This window comes from Pholis gunnellus (assembly GCF_910591455.1).
Source record: "Pholis gunnellus genome assembly, chromosome: 13".
Taxonomy (NCBI): domain Eukaryota; kingdom Metazoa; phylum Chordata; class Actinopteri; order Perciformes; family Pholidae; genus Pholis; species Pholis gunnellus.
The window spans coordinates 14,639,423-14,658,932 of record NC_136540.1 but is presented as its reverse complement, the minus strand read 5'-3'; the positions used below and the strand labels follow the sequence as shown (position 1 = coordinate 14,658,932).

At 43.0% G+C, this 19,510-nt stretch overlaps 1 protein-coding gene across 1 annotated transcript; it reads right to left on the bottom strand.

Moving 5' to 3' along the window:
* Positions 1–6,651: 6,651 nt before the first annotated feature.
* Positions 6,652–18,720, bottom strand: LOC306705110 (tubulin-specific chaperone cofactor E-like protein). The gene is made up of 9 exons (XM_079171797.1): positions 18,667–18,720; positions 17,594–17,662; positions 15,014–15,156; positions 14,778–14,917; positions 14,492–14,673; positions 13,322–13,578; positions 13,072–13,198; positions 12,840–12,956; positions 6,652–10,078 (listed from the first exon to the last, which is right to left on the bottom strand). Exons 3-9 carry the CDS (start codon positions 15,144–15,146, stop codon positions 9,733–9,735), a joined length of 1,302 nt encoding a protein of 433 aa, XP_079027923.1. The 5' UTR covers positions 15,147–15,156; positions 17,594–17,662; positions 18,667–18,720; the 3' UTR covers positions 6,652–9,732.
* Positions 18,721–19,510: the final 790 nt, after the last annotated feature.

The window sequence follows — 19,510 nt, the reverse complement described above, 5'->3', positions numbered from 1 at the left end:
CCAACGTCACATTACTTCTTTAAGATCAGGCTCCCAGGTCTCCCCTGAGGAGCCCTGAAAAGGCCCCATTATACATGCCAGAACAATGTGTCAGGATCACATTCGCCTTACAGTCCCATGTGAGCCGCCAACAGTGGACTACGGGCCTCTCTGTGCCTCGATTCCCTGCAGCTGACCGAACTGGCCCGCTCTGCTCCAGTGTCTCTGTGTCTGAAGCCGCAAGGCTGCTTAGGACCTCATTACCACTTCTGTTTGGGATCCATCCATGCCTTGTTGGCTAAAGGGAGAGAGGCGTAAACATTGGGGCACTAATGGCTATAAGTGAGTAGGTTTGAATTGCCGAGGTCCTTGCAGTGGCCCTTTGGGACTCTTCAGGGCTGGGCTTGGCAAGCTTCCCATTGGCAAAGGAGAGTGTACAGCCAAGTTGGCAGATTTTTCAATCACCATATAGCATTTTAACCTTTTTTTTTTTTAATGAAATAGAACGAAACTTTAATTATTGTCTGTACATTCAGTGAATTTAAACATTAATGAGCTTATACATCAAAGCCAACTTTACACAGATAAAGCTGGATATCATAGACCTTCTGAGACATTCTGCCCCAGTTCTCAGTGTGTCTGTAATTGTGTTATTTTGGACTTTCACAAAATAACAATAGAAAGTCACAATTTGAAGTCCCCACTAGTATACGGATAATGGCAGCGGACATGAGCCAGACCCTTAACTGATATAACTTCGGTACTACCACTGTTTTTTCTGTCACCAGATTTAGTCTGCCAACTTTTAGAAGAGAAAGCAACTGCTAAGCTTTCTTATGCATGGTCGATTTTTCAAAATGATAACTAATGATGATCACTGGCAAGCTGGCCTGCTAGCTACCAGTGAACGTCATAAGGCGTCTTACGCATACATATAATTCCACACACATATATAATTCTAAAGGAAAATGAACGAAGGTTGGTGGTGCATGATGTTATTTTTTTTGTTTTATTATACACAAACATTGCAGTGAGGATAACAGGTGTTCGGTTGGCTTCAAGTCGCAGTTCATTGACCTTTGAGTTGAGATTATTTTGTCACACAACAGGTGTGTAGTAATGTTGAAGTGTAATCCCCAAAACCAGGCTGAGCTCAGTCTGGACCAGCCATCTTTGTTTTAAATACTAACCAATGAAATAAAGGAAACCTTGATATGATTTAGGAAACTATATACCCACCGCCTTACCTTTTAATGTCCTAAATTGTTGTTTACTGTTGATACGTAAGGTATGTGAGGATAATTCTCTCAAATCGTCTCTCTAATGTGTGAGTTCTATTCAGCTTGATGGTAAATTGTGTTCAGGTGGGCCAATGTTAGTGAGCACTGCTGAGCGAGGTCTGCTCTAATGTCATCAGCCTCTCATCATACATTGTCAACAGGAAGATTAACACAATTGCTCTTTTGACTCTCCATCTTATCTGGCTGGTATTAACACGTTGCCTTTTAGCGGGGCAATTAAGATAAAGCCTCTGGGACTTAAAAGATGAGCAAGCCACTCCAACATGTTTATCTCCGGGGTCAAGCTCAAAGAGAGACAACTCTTATTGTATCAGGTAAGCCACATGCTTTAACAAAAGTTAGTTCACTCTCCAAAGCTCATTAATTCAATTTAGGTACTTTTTTTGCAGTGAAGGTTGGAAACAAGGTTAAGTCTGAATTTTGACTTCAAAATTGTGCTACGTTACTGTTTATGTTAAAGGTCTTTGTCTTTTTCTGTCTTAATACTGACTTTAGGGTAAATGTAAGAATAGATCAGTGGTTTCCAACCTGTGGTTTGGGACCCACAAGGGGTCCCAGGAAAACAAACTAGATTATTTTTTTTACACAAATTTGTATTTCTATGACATTTGTAATTGTTTGTTTGCATTTTTTGTTGAAATACTAAGGAGAGACAATCACTATTTGGTTGAGCTTTGATCATAACCTGTGATGATGGGGAAGGGGGGACTTTCACCAAGTTTTAAGAGGGTTGTTTTAGATATCAGCAATTATATTAGACCATGATGCAAAAGTGATATCACCAACAGCGGCCTATAGAGCAGATAACGTGTTCTAAACAGAATATTGCAGCATCCAAAAGTGACAAGTGTAATGATGTTTCTTTTGCCACACAGTCAGGCCATGAATAAAGAAACCACTTACGAATAGAAGAGGAAATTATGCTCTCACCTGCCTTCAGAAGAGGGACATCAAGCACCTCAATCGTCTAACCTGGCAACCTCCTTATGGATGTGTCCCATTCAGCAAGGGACCATCCACAGAGTGGTGGAGATGGAGGGAGTAAAATGAGGCAGTGGAGGTGATAGTTGCTGAAGTGATGAAAAGAGAAGAGGGTCTGTAGAGGAGCTGGATGTCCAGATAAAAGAGCACTTCTTGACCAAATCCGGCCCCACAGGGTTATCAGCAGAAGCAACAACAATCCAAAAGGTTTGTGTTGAGCACTAAAACGATGATTTCCTTGCACGAAAGAAGGGGAGATTGAAAATAACCTGTTGAAGCTGTGGAAGGAGCTTTGCCTAAAAAAGCAGGTGCAAACTTTACCTGGGATACTGTTCAACTTAATCTGAGATCAGTGTTTGGGGAGGGGGGTAGGTGGGGAGGAGAAGGGAGTTGAGGGGAGGGACAGCATAGGAATCTGAGGAAGAGAGGGAGTGGAAACGGAGCAATATGTAAGAAGAGGAGAGGAGATGTCAGACATGTGGAAATGATGGAGGGAAGTGGAAAAACCAAAGAGAATTACTGCTGGAGGACATATTTTAAATGCAGTATAAAAGGAATGTTTAGTACAAAGAGAGGCTCTCATAACGGATGAATGTCAAGCCTTTTGTGCAGGATCTGTCATTAACACCTGCAAAGTGCCAAATGATGATAAAATATGTCTTTGCTGGAAAAATGTTGAGGAAACACAGCAGCCTTTATATTTGTGGAACGATGACATTTGAAGACCACCATTTTTTTTATAATGTTTCAAACAAAGCACCTGAAGCAGCATTTAAAAAATATTTGGGGACGATTTCAGTCAGTGGACAGTGTTATTGAATTCTTTGTTTGAGAAGTCCTTAGCAAGTATACAACAGAGGCTTTGCCTTTGGATTGGGCCTCAATTGTGGCAAAGACTTCATTCCAGAGTTCATTCAGTGCAGTTACGGCAGCTTCGGGGCACCGGAGCACAAAAACTAGTAGTACAGTCTCACTCTGGGGCATTTATGGACAAAAAACAGAAACACACACACAGTCTGAAACCTTGCTTTTCAAGCTCAGTGGTAGGTAGAGTTACAGAATTAACATGAGTCACTTTGGATACTCTGTGTACCCCCTTTTTTTAATTAGGAACAGCCTCATTTACAAGGTTATACAAGACACTTCATTTCAATAGATGCTGGGGAGATAGCGAGGGTAAATCTCAGGTGGATCCACACTGATAGGGTCTGGGAAGGAGAGGGCAGTCAGTTGGGTCTTTGTTGCAGGAGGACAGTGGAAGTAATTGGAGAGGCAGGGAGCAAGATGTGTGAAAGGCTCCAGGTCTGAGGGCAGGCCCTGGGCTCCCATTAAGCAGCACCGAGGCTCTCTGTGGAGGCTTCTTTTATACCTCCCACGTCTTGTTGTGGAAATGGACACATACTCTTAACCAACCTTTGAAAGAGAACGTCGCACAAAGAGGGACCAAAAAAAAAAAAAATGTACAGATGACCCACTGGGCGGGGGAAGCTTCCTGATGTAGGGTTTTGTGTTTTGTGAAATGTTGAGGATGTAGAAGTGGGATGGATCGAGATGGGCCGATACATCTGGTTTCTCGCGCTTGCGCTTTTGCTTTCCCATTCAGTGACCCTCAAAACAGCTCACTAGGAACAGAAAACATTGAAAGGAAATCATAACGCTCTTTTTTTTTTCTCAATACTTTGGCGGTCAACTTGAAGCTGAGCTAATCAATATGTCTGTGTTAACAACGCATTAAATTACTATGTAAATGTTGAACGGGTACATGTAGTGACGAATTGCCACCCAACTCTTCAGCGTCAACAGAGCGTTTCAGGCTTAGTGCAGAACTCCTGCGTTGCACCACACAAACTCAGGAATGAAGCAGCAGAAAGTGAAAGCAGAGTGAAAGTCAAAGTTCGAGCAGACAATTCATTGAGGACCTGAAGTGTCTTTTTAGCTCACCGTTTTGGTTTTATGGCCCGTAAACAGACTTCTCACCCAACCAGTGTGTGTGGCCATTCTGAACAGGCAGAAACACCTTTGTGTCAGGTGACTCGTACAACTTGATTTCATTTGAAGAATTCAAGTCCCACAATCATTCACTCACATCCATCCTTTTTGCAATACTGCAACTTCGATGACTCAGTCTGTGACCTTTGTCTTGTGGTTGGATGGGACGGTGCAAACAGCTCTTAACAAAAGTAGTAAATGTCACCTTTGATGCTGAAAGATTGACCAAAGGGGAGATAAAAGCAATAGCTCTTAAGTTAGACAGTGAGTGAGAAGGACATAGGGCATTGCACTCAGCGTATATAACCGTGTTCAACATCAAGAAACTCTCCTCAATGATGATAGAGTGATTTCAATGATGCTGCAGTGTTCAAGAACTCAACTCCAAATAGAGTTGGCCAAAGGGTTTTGATCCCTGAAGAAGTGTCAACAGCAGGAACAGTTAGAACCAAATAGTCAAAAGGATAAATCATTTGTGGGTGAATTCAAAGTGTTGCAGTGATAGCACTACCCTCCCAAAGTGTGATTTATTCTTGTCGCATCTGCGAGGCTCATGTGCGCCCGCACGTCCAAAGTGACTGTTGATCACACCATCAGATACGGCCTTTTACGGGGGCTCCGTGTGGCAGTTTTTCGCCTGCCTGTGCACGTCCAACATTTTGTAACTACGCGGCGGGGAAGAATTGAGAACTTTGAGGAGCCTAGAGAATGTCGGCTTGCCGCAGGCAGAAACCCGCACAGAGTACAAAAGATCCAAAGGTGTCGATTCCACGTCAGCTCATGTCCGTAAGACCATCATTGCAGTAAGTATACCCGAAGGTTTTGAACATGGGAGTGTCAGAGTATCAGTGTGGCTGCCGGTGAGTGGCTCATACCACCTTTAAGATAGTTTGCAAGAGACAGAGACAGAAATGACATCAAAGGTTTCACTGCAGTAGGAGGGCACCTTGTGGGAACAGGGTCAAAGTATCCAGCATCACGCGTTTTGGAGAATCCATCAAGCCTGACCTTCACAAAGAAGGTCCTGGACTGGATACCCGCTGGGCTCTATTCGGCAGACACCTAATCCGTGGAGTGGGCCACTCTAATTCGACCCTGATGCCCAGCGGTTGGCTCTGCCCTGCCCTCCTCTCCTTCCTTTCCATTCACAATGGTGAACCTCCTTCCAGTAACCCAAACCTTCTTACCCTAGCGACTCCTTCACCTCGGCACACAATAGGCCCTGTTTAGCCCCCCTGCCCTCAATCCCACTTCATAATGCAATGGGGCAGATCAAGGGCAGATCAGAGTCCCAACCGTGCAGCCGGGTCCTGTTTACGCAGCAAGGTGTGATCCATACAAAACAACCGTATCTATCTTTCAACCGAAGTCTAAACTTGACCTCGTGAACATCTCTGAGAGACTGTACTTTGGCACAATGGTGCTTTGAGCTGAATGCTGATGTCAGCATGCTAACCGTATGACAATGCTGAGCAGGTGTGTTTACTTTGGTCACCATCTTATCTTAGTTTATGAGTAATACACAGATTTGGAGATAGAAATCAGATAAACTCCTTAAGAACTTCAGTCGTTACTTGGAGGTGATTTTTGGATTTTCATTATTCCAAACCAGTCACCAAGGTAAAACAGCTTCTACTGTATTTCTGAGCGGTGCATCAATGTCTACGTTCAGGTCCTTGTTACAATCCAATAATATGTGGAGAGCACCTTAACTCCCGAACTCTGAGAAGGGTTTCCTGCTGGTGACGGTGTGTTGAGGGGTGGGGGGGTTGGCTTAGATATCCCACACAGGATTAGAGCCATGCTGCTTGGAAGAGAAGGAGGGGGGAAATAAGAGGGAATGCCCCAGAAACACAACACCGCCTGACACGTATGGAATGGACTTTTTGCAGCTCGACTAAAACCCGCCTGCCAGAATGACAGAAGATCTGCAGAATACCATCTTCTCCACGACCAAGTGTTCAGCCTGTTAAACAGAGCTGTGCACGCTGAGCACGTGCACATTCTGCCTGTAACGTGACGCTCTTGTCTTTCATTGAAGACCTTGAAATAGTCAACAGTAGGTAACATGCAAGTTCTTTTAGACCAGATGCTTTATTATTGTACTAATTTAGTCTGAATATTTATATTTATTGCAATAATGCAGTGATGTGTGTTTGTTAAGTGTTTATTTTCCTGTGACAGTTTGGATAAAGATGACTGTTGGTGCATTAGTCTGGCTAAAACTTTGATCCAGAGCAAGACATACATCTTGACAACTACTGGCCAGGCAGAAGATTAATTATAATGAATTTAGTGAATCTTAACTCTCATCTAGCACCGACAGCCGATGAAGACGTCATGGTCCATGAAAACATACAGGACCTATAAACAGCGATGTTGTAAAAATGAAACACTGGAATAAGCTGAAATAATTATAATTTATTTGTTAAAGAGAAGTGAAAGCATCAATACACAGTACAGGTGTAGATATGGCAAGATGATCTCAAGAAAGAAAACAAGAATTTACCATTACAAATATTTAGATACACATTTGAGAAACGACAGAAAGCAAACGTGATAAATTAACACAACAACACAAGGCAAACTATTATAGATAAGCTACTATCTTTAGATTTTAAAATCCGTATATACTCTTTGTATTTGGTATTACTGAAGGATAAAAGTGAGGGTAAAAGTGTCAAAATTACAAATGCTCATAAACAACACCGTTTCCCTGGAATGACACATCGCGTACACATTTTAAATCAAGAAATATCCACACATGCAAACCACCAACACATCAAATATTAGTTTAGAAATAAAATGCTTTATTGTCATCCCATTACTTCCCATGTAAGCACGAGAGATGATCCGATACCACATCTCATTGTCACTGAATAGAGCATGAACGGATTATAGGGGAACCCAATGCAACCTTCATTAATGTTTGTTGTTAGCGCTGCTATTTAACCAAGCAGGACTGTGCTGCCCGCCATACTCGCCGATATCCAATCCAGCATTTTTGGCAATAGACTGAACATTTCCGCATAATATAGTATAATGCATGCGAGTCAACACAGAAAGAAACCAAGAAGAGACTTCCAGTTATCAGCTACAGGCTACGAGTACGTTTGTGTCAGAGCAGCGATCCAGAGGGTGCCTCAACAAACGTTCACACACTTTTGGTAACAGAAAGCCAACCTTCCCTTATAACTGTGTTTAAGTGAAACATTGTATATTTGCAGCTCACTTCACCCAACGTGATTTCAAACATGAACTCCTTTGCACTCCAAAGTTTAAAATAAATGGCTTGTGCAAGACTTTCCTGCTTTTTATTCATCCTTTCATTGACAATTGCATTTGACATTGGGCCCAATTTACACTGCACACATGCAACACACGCGGTGAAAGGTTGGAACTATTCAATGTCGCGCAGACTGGAACATATCCCAGCATGCATTGAGCAAAAGGCAGGGAAACATTGACACTCGAGATTAAACCCAAGTAATTATTTGAAATGATGTTGTACAAACCTCTTGAAAAGAGTTTGGGTAAGTCAGTATCTAACATTTATTAGCCACCATACACCGTTTATGATTATGATTACACAGCGAGCAACATCTGTACTCACGCTCAAAACTCAGCTTCTTTCAGGATTTGGCGATCACAACAATCTGCACACAGTAGGGCTGCAGAATTAATCAAATATTAAGCACGATCACAATTTTGGCTTCCCAAAATGAATTAAATGAACGTGACCGATGATGACGGTGACGTTTAAAATGCGTGCTCCACTCATAGAAAACTCTGCTGCATATTAAATAAGCTCTCAGGCCCACCCACCCTAAAGCAGCAGCATGTGAAACACTTTCATGAATATTGCGGCTGCATCCTACTGTACTAGCCTACCTACTGTATTTTACTCGTTTTGCAAAATGGAAATTCACTGAATTCAGCTGAAGAAGAACCTTATTTAAAGTCTCGTCTTGATGCAGGTTAGTTAAGTCATAAGTTGTCCCGAGCATTCTATGTGACTGCAGCACTCAGCAAGGAGACCCTGGGTTGTGAGTGGAGTTTGTAAGTTCCCCCCACGTCTCTGAATGCTCCGTTTTCCTCCCATTGTCCAAAGACATGCAGACCAATTAATTGGAGACATCCTCTTTCCACTGCAAGACCTTAACAAAATATCAGAACATCTCAGCAGGAGGTGATCCTAAAGTTCATTCAGGGATTGCCAACAGGTAACACTATTCCCATGCGGCAGTTTAGCGAAGCCTTACAAGGTTCTGAGAAGTTTCAGGTTCTGAGAAACCACAGGTCGTGGGCTGTTAAATTACTGCAGTGGAAGAGGCTGTCAATTGCCACAACCCCGCATCCTGTGAAACAGCAGACACTGGAAGTGTCGGGTTTGTCAGACGGATGTGAAGGAGAGACTGAGGTGAATGGGTGAGGGACGAGAACCCATTCTAACCTAAATGCAGCGGAAGTGTCCGTGACACAGCGGGCGGGTGTGTGGTTACCATACAGACCGGGCCTCATCGCTTCTCAGCCGCCTCTGCAGGGAGAGAGCTACTCCATTCATGGGCCGGACGGCCAGAAGACCTGCGGTAACTTGAGCATCGACGCTCCTTCTTTTCTCACTCACAGACCCAAGCTCACCTCAGACTTGTCTCGTCTTTCTGCCCGGGCGTCTTGACTGAGCAGCAGCTCCAATGTGCTCTGCGTTATCCCCCCGACACACCGCATTTGCGATTTCAGCTCGGGGTTATCCGAGGGGTATTGCGCTGCTATCAAGAGGCAAGTGGAAAGAGAGTGATCTGAGTGACGGGAAGAAGCGGGGAAAGATTTTTGTTACTCATACACACATGTTCCTGGCAAAGAACATCCTTGTTTGCTTAGATAAAGGTCAGGAGAAATGAAGCCTCTTTGAGCCCGTCACGATCATGAAAATCTAAATAAAACGTACATCAAGCCAGCTTAGCTGCCGCATAAGGGTTCATTGTTTGCCATTGCTTTGGCTTTATAGGAGTAGATTTAATGATTTTTACCCTAGCTGAATTCTACCAGGCACAAAAATATTTTACATTTTTTTTTGAATACTCAAATAATTACTAATAAGTCCCATGCATGGCGCAAGCAAGAGGAAGTTTTTCATCCTAAAATCTTAAACCTAATCAGATAAACACGTAATTATGGCAGCTGTTTTTTTCCCTTTCAGGAGGACTATTTGTACCATGTCTAGATTTGCATGACATTTTTCATAGTTGAGTTGTAAACTGCAGTCTTACCTCAAGCAACACAGAAATGTGCCACTCAAACGATACAAGCTTTGTGAATGTGGAACTCCTATGTGCAAATACACTATTGTATAGATTTATTCAGTGTGGTTGACAGCAATCATCTCTACATTCAAAGCTGAACAAATTCAACTTCTCATTCAATCTACGAAAGGCTCAAGTCTAAGTAAGTGTTCGTCTGACCGATTCATCCAAAACCAGACTCAAAGATCGGAGGAGCTGCAGCGACTTTTGACTTTGGGCACAACGAGAATCTCATCCCCATCTCGGATGCTGTAGGAATGCAGGGCCCGGCTGCCCCACTTCAACTCCTCTGGTCCCAAGACCGAACACATCTCCCGATTGATGTAGAAGAGCCTGATCCCACTGGTGGGCAGCTGCAGCAGAGCTCGGAGGTGTTTCTTTAGGTCGCCTACCGTCTGCTCCAGATGGAGGCTGATGGCCTCCACCCTGTCACCCAGGCGAACATCCACCATGGTGCAGCGGGGGCTCAGGTCCACCTCCGCCAGCGGGGCCAACTGACCATACTTTGATACAAGGCTGTGGTACCTGGAAGGAAGCATGTCAGATCACTGACGGGTTTTTGCTTTTTTTTTTGTCGTTGTAAAGACTACTGAATAGAACTAGAAAAAGTAACCTGCAACATATGACCACGTTAGTCTTTAAACACTCTTATTATTTTCTTCCACATGTACGCTGTGTTGTTTAATTAGCCGCTATGGTTGTGCAGAGGAGGGCGATATACAACAAGCGGCCCCTCTGGACTCAAGCCAGGGACGTTGAAATCTCTTATTCTTTGTGCCCACTCCTCCAGCTCAGCCCAAAATGTTTTGTGCTATATTTCATATTTCTCCTTGAATTTCGGGCATTTCCACTTAAAAACAAGCATAAAAACAGGTAAATGTAAGCGTACCTTGTGTGTGTGTGTGTGTGTGTGTGTGTGTGTTTAGAGGCAGAGAAACAGAGTTCTCTGCCTCTTGCTTGCCGTGAGAAAGCTCTCAGCCACCTCGGGGGAATGCTTTTTTGAGATAAGGACCCAGGAACGATTAAATAAAATCCAGGAGAAAAGGCCTGTGCTTTCAAAGCTACTGTAACAGCTGGGCCAATCAAAGCAATTTCCCTCTCCTCCCCAAAACTCCCCTACAAAGCCGATCCCCTGGCCTGGGGTTTCTGGCCAAAACCTGTGGTCCACCCTGGGAATTCTCCTCTAAGGCCACAGTGCACAAAGTGCCATTCTAAGAGAAGCCATTTAGCTAAAAAAGGCTTCATTTAAAGGGTGGTTAGCGTGGTATAATGGAGCAAATAACGCTGCAGGTGATAACAAGTCAGCATTCCAGTTGTCTTTTCAAGCATTCTTCGATAATGGACAGTAAAGTAGCCGACGACAGTGTCAGTATCGGCTCCATAACCTATCTAGAGCAGATGATCTCTTTTGGTGTTTCATCCTCACACTCTCATTCTCCAGTCCTCTGGCTGAAAGATAACCTGCTTAAAAAGTTAAAATGTCCATTGCTTCTCTTCCCTCCCATGCTGGCCCTCAATATCCACTGTTCCAGGTCCAGCGTTCCTTTCAGTCCCTCTCTACTTATTCTACTGGATACTCGGACTCAGATTTCGTTTTCAACCCAGTCCTCTCTTTCACTTATTCCTTGCAGCTAATCCTTCCTGTCCAGCCAACACATTTGTTTTTCCCACAACTCCTCTTCCTTACCTTTACCCACATTATTCACAATTCTCTGCACATCCTTTAGAGAGTATTGAGGTGTATCAGTCTCTACCTGTCTGATTTATGGTTTGAGCTGCGTTTATAGTTACTCAAAGCCAGGCTGTGGCAGATTTGTTCACTCGAGAGGCTGTGACCCACCCTGCAGGGCTCTGATCTCTCTGGGTAGCAAGGCCACAGCCCCATCCGAAAGGTAAGGGGATATCGGTGTGTTCACTGCTTACCGAGTGTGTCCGACACCCCCATAGCACCCGCATGCAGTCACGGTGATCCCTAACCTCGGACCTACACCGAGAACCTAGCTCCAAAACAAGACCACCAATACGTAGCAGTCACTAACGGGACATGATACCATGTGTGACATGGTTTAAAATATGTGCAGCGTCATTACCAAATACATCTTGGATCTTCACATGCCAAAGAGCACTTTTCTTCGCCACGAGAAAAAGTGATTCATCGCGAGGAGATCCATTCCAGCTCCAGTGACATCAGAAAACAAATCAATCTCTCAACTTAAGGTTTGAGCTTGACAGAGTAGGTGTATATATGAAAAAAAAAAGAAGAAAAATCAAGCTGCTACCTTGTGTATCACTTTTCCAATCAGAGAATTCCCTGCACAATGGACTCATTGAGCAGGGAGAGACTGGTGGCATTGTCTCCCAAAGGTTAGTTTCCCCCAGTCAGAGACTACACCTTCCTTCACAAATCCCTCTCCAACATTCTGCTGAGGTTAAGTGGAATGCAGTCGGTGAAGAGCACTGGCAATTATTTGACCGCTGTCAGCCAGCCCCCCCCCGCCCCTTCTAGGAGGGCTTTCCAAATACTATATCACAAACTGTTAATATATTGAGGACAAGGAGTGGGTTGTTGCTATTGTTACAACTTCACAGCTGTTCACAGTGAACTTGGAAGCAAGCGTTGACACTTGGTGCTACATATTCAGGCTCCCGAATGATAAAGAGCTATGAAAACAAGGACTATCATTGTGATAAATACCTGGGAGACACAAATACACACAAAGCTCCACCTCGCAGGGTCACATTTTAAATTGTACTCCCATTATTTCACCTAGTATTATTATTAATAGTTTAATACCATCCATGTCATACTTGGAGGCCTGTTACCAGGTCACAATGTGTGTGCCTAGTTTGATATTGATTGATCATTCCAATAATAATACAAATGAATACTTGGGGCATCACTGACCAGCTTCTTTCATTTGTAACATGCTATGTTAGTTTCAACTAGTTCAATAAAAACCCATTTCTGTCAGTATTTCAGCCTAAAAGGTCAAATAAAGAGTTAAGTGCATACACTGATTGTTATTTTAAATATGTTTTGTATTTTAATCTGAACTTGTATGCCAGGGAGGAGGAAATGCAAGTATTCTATATCACTATATCACACACCTTAATATTGCATTGAAGCATGAGTAACTAACTGGTGATGGAGATGGAAGAAGTAACATTCAAGAGTGTAGAACTCATGAAAAACACATCAGCAATCACTAAAAAATTAAAATCAGGAGTACGGTGATAAACATAGTGTATAGTGTGTATAGTACAAGCACGCTGTATGTCTGAGTACCTCTGAGGAAGTTCCTGTTCTGGGTGGTCCTGGTAGTAACGGATGAAAAGCCTCTCAGCATCCTCTCTCTCTCCCTTCGACACTGAACTCCCGTTCAGCAGCACGACACATGGCAGCCTGCAGGCAGGGACGTTTGCAAGTACGAAGATTAGACAGGAAATAAGAAAACATGCCATCCTGCATGTAGAGTAATACGGGTTTGATGTGTGTGTGTGTGCAAGTTCAGACTCACTGTGCTAAAAGGAGGCTACGTCTTTCGTGGCTGGCGTAAGGCTGCAATAAAGGAATCCCCTTTGCTTTGACCTCCTCCAGCTTGGGGAAGAAATTCAGCCTCTCAATGTCCTCCCATTTGCTAAGCCCTGAATAACGCAACATCACAGAGTTTTAGGGCCACAGAAAATATAAAACATTCCCACCATGCACTGAATACTGAACAATGTATGGATGAAAATGTGCACAGCCTTCCCACGTCCCTCTCAGACCTGAGTTGTTGAGGTTGATGCTGCGCAGGTTGGGAAAGAGCCGCTGCAGTGTGTCGGGATTGTCACCCACAGAGTCCACACTGTTATTGGCCAGAACCAGTGTTCTCAGACTCGGGTACATCTGCCCAAACTTCCGCACTTCAGCCCATTCCTGCAGCTGGTTGTCTGTAATCTGCAGCAGGCGTAGAGACGGACAGGACGTCTGGGATTCGGACACAGTGTTGTAGCCATTCAGGCACAGGAAAAGCTCCTCCAGCCTGCATGATGACGTCAATTGGTTAAAGTTGAGAAATACAAAAATGTTTGACCAAATCTGCATTAAGTGTTTGTATCTGCTGAGGCTGCTGTTATTCTAGACCAAAACTAACTTTCTGACTTTTCTACCTTAACCCCAGGCCCATTTATTCCTGCTGAAAATGTTAATCATTAGAAGAAAAAAAAAAAAGGTTGCAAGTTTGTAGTTTCAAAAGCAACTTCACTTGTGCTCTGCAGGTTTCAACAAACATTACTTAAAAGTTACTTTGAGGAACTTTCATTTTGTGTTGGTTTTGGTGGTCCCTATGGACAAAAGCAAAGTGTGTTTCCTCTGCACCGGAGTCCCTTAGACAGCCTCTCATTTTACTGCAGCAGGATCTGACAGTCATGGTTCTGGTTCCAGCTGCTGCTGCTGCTGCTGGGCATGGAGCTCTCCTCCTCCCACCGGAGCGCCGACTTAAGGTTGAAGGCAGCAACGAAGCCGGATCTGGGTATGTCCACGGCCGGAAGCCCCCCCCCCCGCTGAAGTCTGAGCTTAAGAAGTTTCTGCTGTATCTGCATGATTTTGTCTGATTTCGCCAGAAACCGACATTATGACACTCTTAGGGCTGATGGTCTGATGTAGATGCGTCATAATTAAACTGAGACTTTCATAACCAGTTAAAAGTTCCTCACGGTAACTTTAACAGCAGGACATTTTCAGCTGCTGGTTGATACACATTTGGTGCTCGGGTGAGTATTTACAGCAGCAGAGAGGTGAACGTGTGTCGCTTTCAGCTGTATTACTACCTTTGACATGATCACCATGGTAGAATAGACACAATCAAATAAATAAGGACAACTATCTGTTGTGTATATTGGTCTTAATACTTCACTGTACAGTCATTCTATTACCAACCACAGGCGATCACTTACTCCGGCGTATGTTGTGTGAGTGTGTGCACGGTGTCCCAGCTGATTTGTGTGTTGATGAGGACAAGTTGTCGGACCCTGGGGAACACCTCGGCGATGCTGGGCTCCAGCTCTACGCCGCTCAGAGGGTTCATGCTCAGGTTGAGGAAGTCCAGGTGGGGGATGTTGGAGACGATGTCGCAGATCTGGAAACCCACAAGCATTAACAGAAATAAAAAAATGGAGCAAAAGAAGAAACCTTGTGTGTGTGTCTCCCTGTAGGCTTTCTAAGTCTTTGAGGGACACCCACCTCTGTCCAGTCGTTAAGCTGATTGAGGGAAAGGTCCAGCTCTACCACGTGGGCACAGAAAACTGCAATGTCGGACCTGTCTCCAGCTTTACGGATTCCAGAGTCACTCAGAACCAGTCTGCTCGGCAAGAACAGGCGATCTGCAAACAGACGATACGAAAATGTAAAGATGTAGCCCAATCAACGTCCTGGTGATCGTAATCATGACGTTAATCTCTGCATCATTCATCTCTCACCTTTCACAGGGGATCCTGGCGGGCTGGGCATCACCACGACTCCTTGGCCGTAGGGGAAATTCTCTGGGCTGTATTTCTCACTGAGGACTTGGATGAATGTGCGCACCTCCTCCTCATCAGAGGACGACTCCATGGTCTCAGCCCTGAGCAGGTATCAGAGGGGAAGACGAAGAAAGAGAGGGCGCAAACAACACAGTCAAGTTCATTTCATCAGGCTCTAATTTCCATTTCTCTACCATGACGGCGTTTTCAAGTCACTTGCGACAGTATTCACGATTATCCAGATAATGGAAAGTCACCGCGATCAACTCATTGTTACCTATCTTTATTATGATCGGCCATATAATCCTATATCTGGGTTATGGCTGGAATAAATCAGACTTTCGAAAGAGTTTGTCTGTGTTCGCGAGAGTTTGTGTTCATGTGTTCAAGTCCGGCAGGCGGCCTTGCAGTCTTTGAGTCGTATCGCTGCACTTGTAGGAAGGATGCATTTGCAGTCCAGTGTGACACATTTACGAGCTAATTTGAATGCAGCGTGTGGCTTTCTTGAGATTCAGGCTCTAGTATTGCAATGAAGTCATGAACCATGTTCCCAGTTATTTTTTTATCATCTTTAAGTTGCAACAGGGAACTTTGATGTTGTGTTAATTTTAGCGGACAAAAGCAGTACTGTTTCCTAGCACCAGATTCCCTTTAGAGAACCTTGTTTTATTGCTACAGGTGTCCGACAGTCCGCCCCGTTTCATCCTGGTTCTGGTTCTCCCGTGCTTCCCTACCCTCCACCAGGCAATACAGCTTAGGCCTCCTCCGGGAGCCAACGCAAAGTAGTGACCTTGTGAATTGTGAATGATTATTACTTCTACTATCAAGATGACATCAGTAAACTAAATGTGTCCTTGTATTAGCGTGAAGAATACTCATAATTTTAGTCACATCTACGACGTGCAGAAAAACAGACTTTGTGTTGTATTTGCACGCTGTATAAAAACACAGCCATCTTTCATTTGTTAAATATTTGGTGTTTTCTCTCTCAGGACATGTTCAGTCTTCTATGACATAAAGAGCCACACACAGACGCAGACACTAATGCTGTAGCTGTAGCACATAAATAACAAAAAGTTAGTGTGCAGCCCTCTGCCTGGGTGGGCTGTTGAAATAAAAATGCAATGACTATTAATAGCCTATATGTACTGTACAGGTATTGACATGGCTGTCAACCGGATTTGCACCATCTCACTTGGTCTCGTTGGCAGATGCTTTTCTTCTGAGCATGTGTTGGATTAAAAAGGTCTAAAAATAACCCATCGACGCCGTAGAATGACCGACACAGAAGCAGAGGCGTGAGAGGCGACGCAGCACTGACAGGAACAGGTGCACAGTTGACACCGATGCAGCTCCACCACCTGTTCCTGCTGAAAGTCATTTCAGTGTGGTGCTGAAACAATTAGCCGACTAACTGATCAGCGGATTAACAGAACGTTGTTAAGATCTCATTCATAATGTATGAAGCAAAATGGACTCAAAGTAGCTTTTCCAATGTGTCGATTTACTGCTTTTCTCCATTTCACATCATCGTGGCAAGAAAATCTGTGTCAGTTGGATAAAAGAAGACTTTGGGCTCCAGAAAGTTGTGATGCACATTTTATGATTTTTTGGACAATTATAAACTAACCACTAATCAATAACTGAAGTTATCTCATTAAACAGCCAAATACAACCCCAACTATGTGTTGTAAACACAGAAACAGAGAAAACCCCACTATACTTATTGTAATGTAAAAAGTGTTATTCTTGGTATATTTTTCCATTAAAGCTTGAATCCATCTTTTCGCAGAGTTGTTGAATGGAAACGCCCACTCAGCAGTTAGCAGAAAGCAGTGAGGAAGGTTACCAAAGCAAGCAAATCATTAAGATTAAGAATAATGTCAACAGAACCGCGAGTTGAGTCAACGTCAGCTGTGCTCATTTTGGAAAAACCTAAAGGGTTGGTCCACATTTTTGGGTAGAATCACTGTTTTCGTCGATGGACTCTTGTGGCTTTGACGAGAGCAATATTACGGCTTCAGCTCCCTGTCAGAAAGAACCATCTGACTGAGAGGTACAGTGGCTGTCGACAGGAGCGGCAGGTCCCCACCCAAAAAATGAAATATCACTTAAAGTGCACGCTGTATTTAGAATATGTTCACTGCTTTACCAGGGAAACAAAAAAAGGTTACATCTCTCTTCAAAGCCACAATACTCCATTGAGTCATTTTACCTCGCAGTCGCCATGTTACCTGATTTGATGCATGCTGCATTAATCTATTAGTACACAAAGACATTATTCATATTTTAATATGATTTTGTGATGACATCACTCATGACAGAGGATATTACTGTGGGTTTGTGCACCCAGGTCTCACCCTACTCCCTTCAACCCCGATCAGCCCTATCGGTTTCAGACAAACGGGGTCTGATCATCTTAAAAACTCAGCCGGCCTCAGGAGGTGTGTTTGCAAAATGGCTGAGCGTTACGTCCGGACTGCGTCTGATGTTTCTGTCATAGATAGTTTCTTGTTTCACTGATTCCCTAATTCATACCTCTGATGTCGCAGGGACCAAAGGGAAGCCTGTTGTCCAACTTCACATCAGATCACGTCTCCCCTGCCGCTGAGAGAAAATGATGATGAGAGCTTTGATGAAATGAGAAGGCGAACAACAACAACAACAAAAAAGCAGTTATAAGAGGGGTTGGGAACCAGAGAAAGCTCATTTATTCATGTGAATATTAAGAGTCTTCTACAGCTGCATAATGGGAGAAAAACAATACAGGAAGACATCAAAATGAATGAAACTTGCATTATATGGATTATAACTTTAGAGTGCCAGCTGGGTTCCTAGCAGGGCCAAACAGGTTTTATGATCACATGCCAGACTAGGTTAATATTCTCCGTTATTAAAAGAAAACCATCTATTTATAACCTCTCCACATAATGTTACATTCCTAGGGTCACCAGTTACACTTCCTGGGTATTTTACATAGAAACCGTTGTTTAAAAGTTCTTCAAGTCGGCATGCCTAACAAGCAGCAAGGTATTTTTCCTGATAAGAGTTCAACTTTTAAATTACTCGCTACTGCCCTCCGCGGTGTAGTGTAGTGGCAACACTGCTAAAAAAAATGTAAAGATTTACAGTTTTACATAAAGATAAAAATTGCTTTTTATTATCGAACTGATGCCGAATTAAATGGTGACTTTTAACGATAAAAAAATATCAGAATTATTATTGTACCTTCAATATACACTAACCAGCAAGCGAGGACAGTTTAAACTAACAGGTTCTTCCACCTGGTTTGGGTAAACATTCTTCAAGCAACATGAACACGGCGTTTACGACCGAGGCCTTGGTTGCACAATGTCGCTGGTGCACAAAGCAAATGTACAAAATAACGAATTTAAACGTTGACGTTTTAGAAGTAACGGTTGTCGCATGTATCCATTGCACAGACACACAAGCTCGCGACAGTGCGTCATAGTCAACCTCGAAAAGGTGCGCAATGTAGCAGCAGTGATCGCTACCTTCACCAAGGTACTGAGACATGAGCAACGTCACACGCAACTCTCCATGTTGTATTTTGTAACTGATGCGGTTTAGCTCGAGAGCACTACACTCACCGTTCTCGGAAGCCCCTCGATGTTCTGTTTGTTGTTGTTATTCTTCGGTTAGTTGACGGTTTAAGACACGCCCACTTTTCCGGAAGTGACGTTGTTTAAATGTCTTGTTTTTTTCCGTTTGCCTCGCTGTACTTTATTCTTTTCAAAGACTATACAGAGATTATAATTCAAGCATTAAAGAGAGACAACATGTAATGTAGCGATTTGCAGAAAACAATCAGCAATGTTACACTGTAAAGAATAATAATTAACACTAACATTTAGGTTAGGAATGTCACAATAGTAAAATTATCGTAAATCCAGTATTTTTTTTCCAAACTGTAGTTTACATGATACTGTACATATTCATTCAAATGTAGACTTCCTCTTTTTAGAGTGTTAACTTAAACATTAGTTACACCTCACAATGCGTTATTCGTATTTAAATATTGTAGATTAGAGGGATTACTTTCCAACATGTAACAAATAATAAAATAAAAAAGAATAACTAATAAAATGGACAGTAACCATACACAGCAAGTTCTCAAATTAAATAAATAAATATCATATGTTAAAAAAATAAGGCCCTGATCCTTTCTAGGACTTAAATAATATATCCACATAAATAAAAAAAACTATAAAATAAGTAAATAAATAATACAAATAATAAATAGATGGATCGTAAAAGGAACTGCAACTGTCACAACAAATTTGGTAAAAACACAAATATATTTTTCACAGCTGAAATGTATAGTTAAAGTATAAATGACTGAATGGAAATGCTCTGAAACTTTACTTATGTAGTGGGGCACGCTCCTCAGAAAGTGTAGGGTTGTGAACTTAGCCCTCAGGCTCCGCCCCCAAT

What these genes read in the sequence shown, in the direction of transcription:
- LOC306705110 (XM_079171797.1), bottom strand. Translation starts at nt 15,146, where the DNA reads ATGGAGTCGTCCTCTGATGAGGAGGAGGTGCGCACATTCATCCAAGTC. An exon ending in CGTAGCCTCCTTTTAGCACA is followed by an intron (nt 12,957 to 13,071) that starts GTGAGTCTGAAC and finishes CCCTGCCTGCAG; the next exon opens with GCTGCCATGTGTCGTGCTGC. An exon ending in GAACAGGAACTTCCTCAGAG is followed by an intron (nt 10,079 to 12,839) that starts GTACTCAGACAT and finishes GCTTCCTTCCAG; the next exon opens with GTACCACAGCCTTGTATCAA.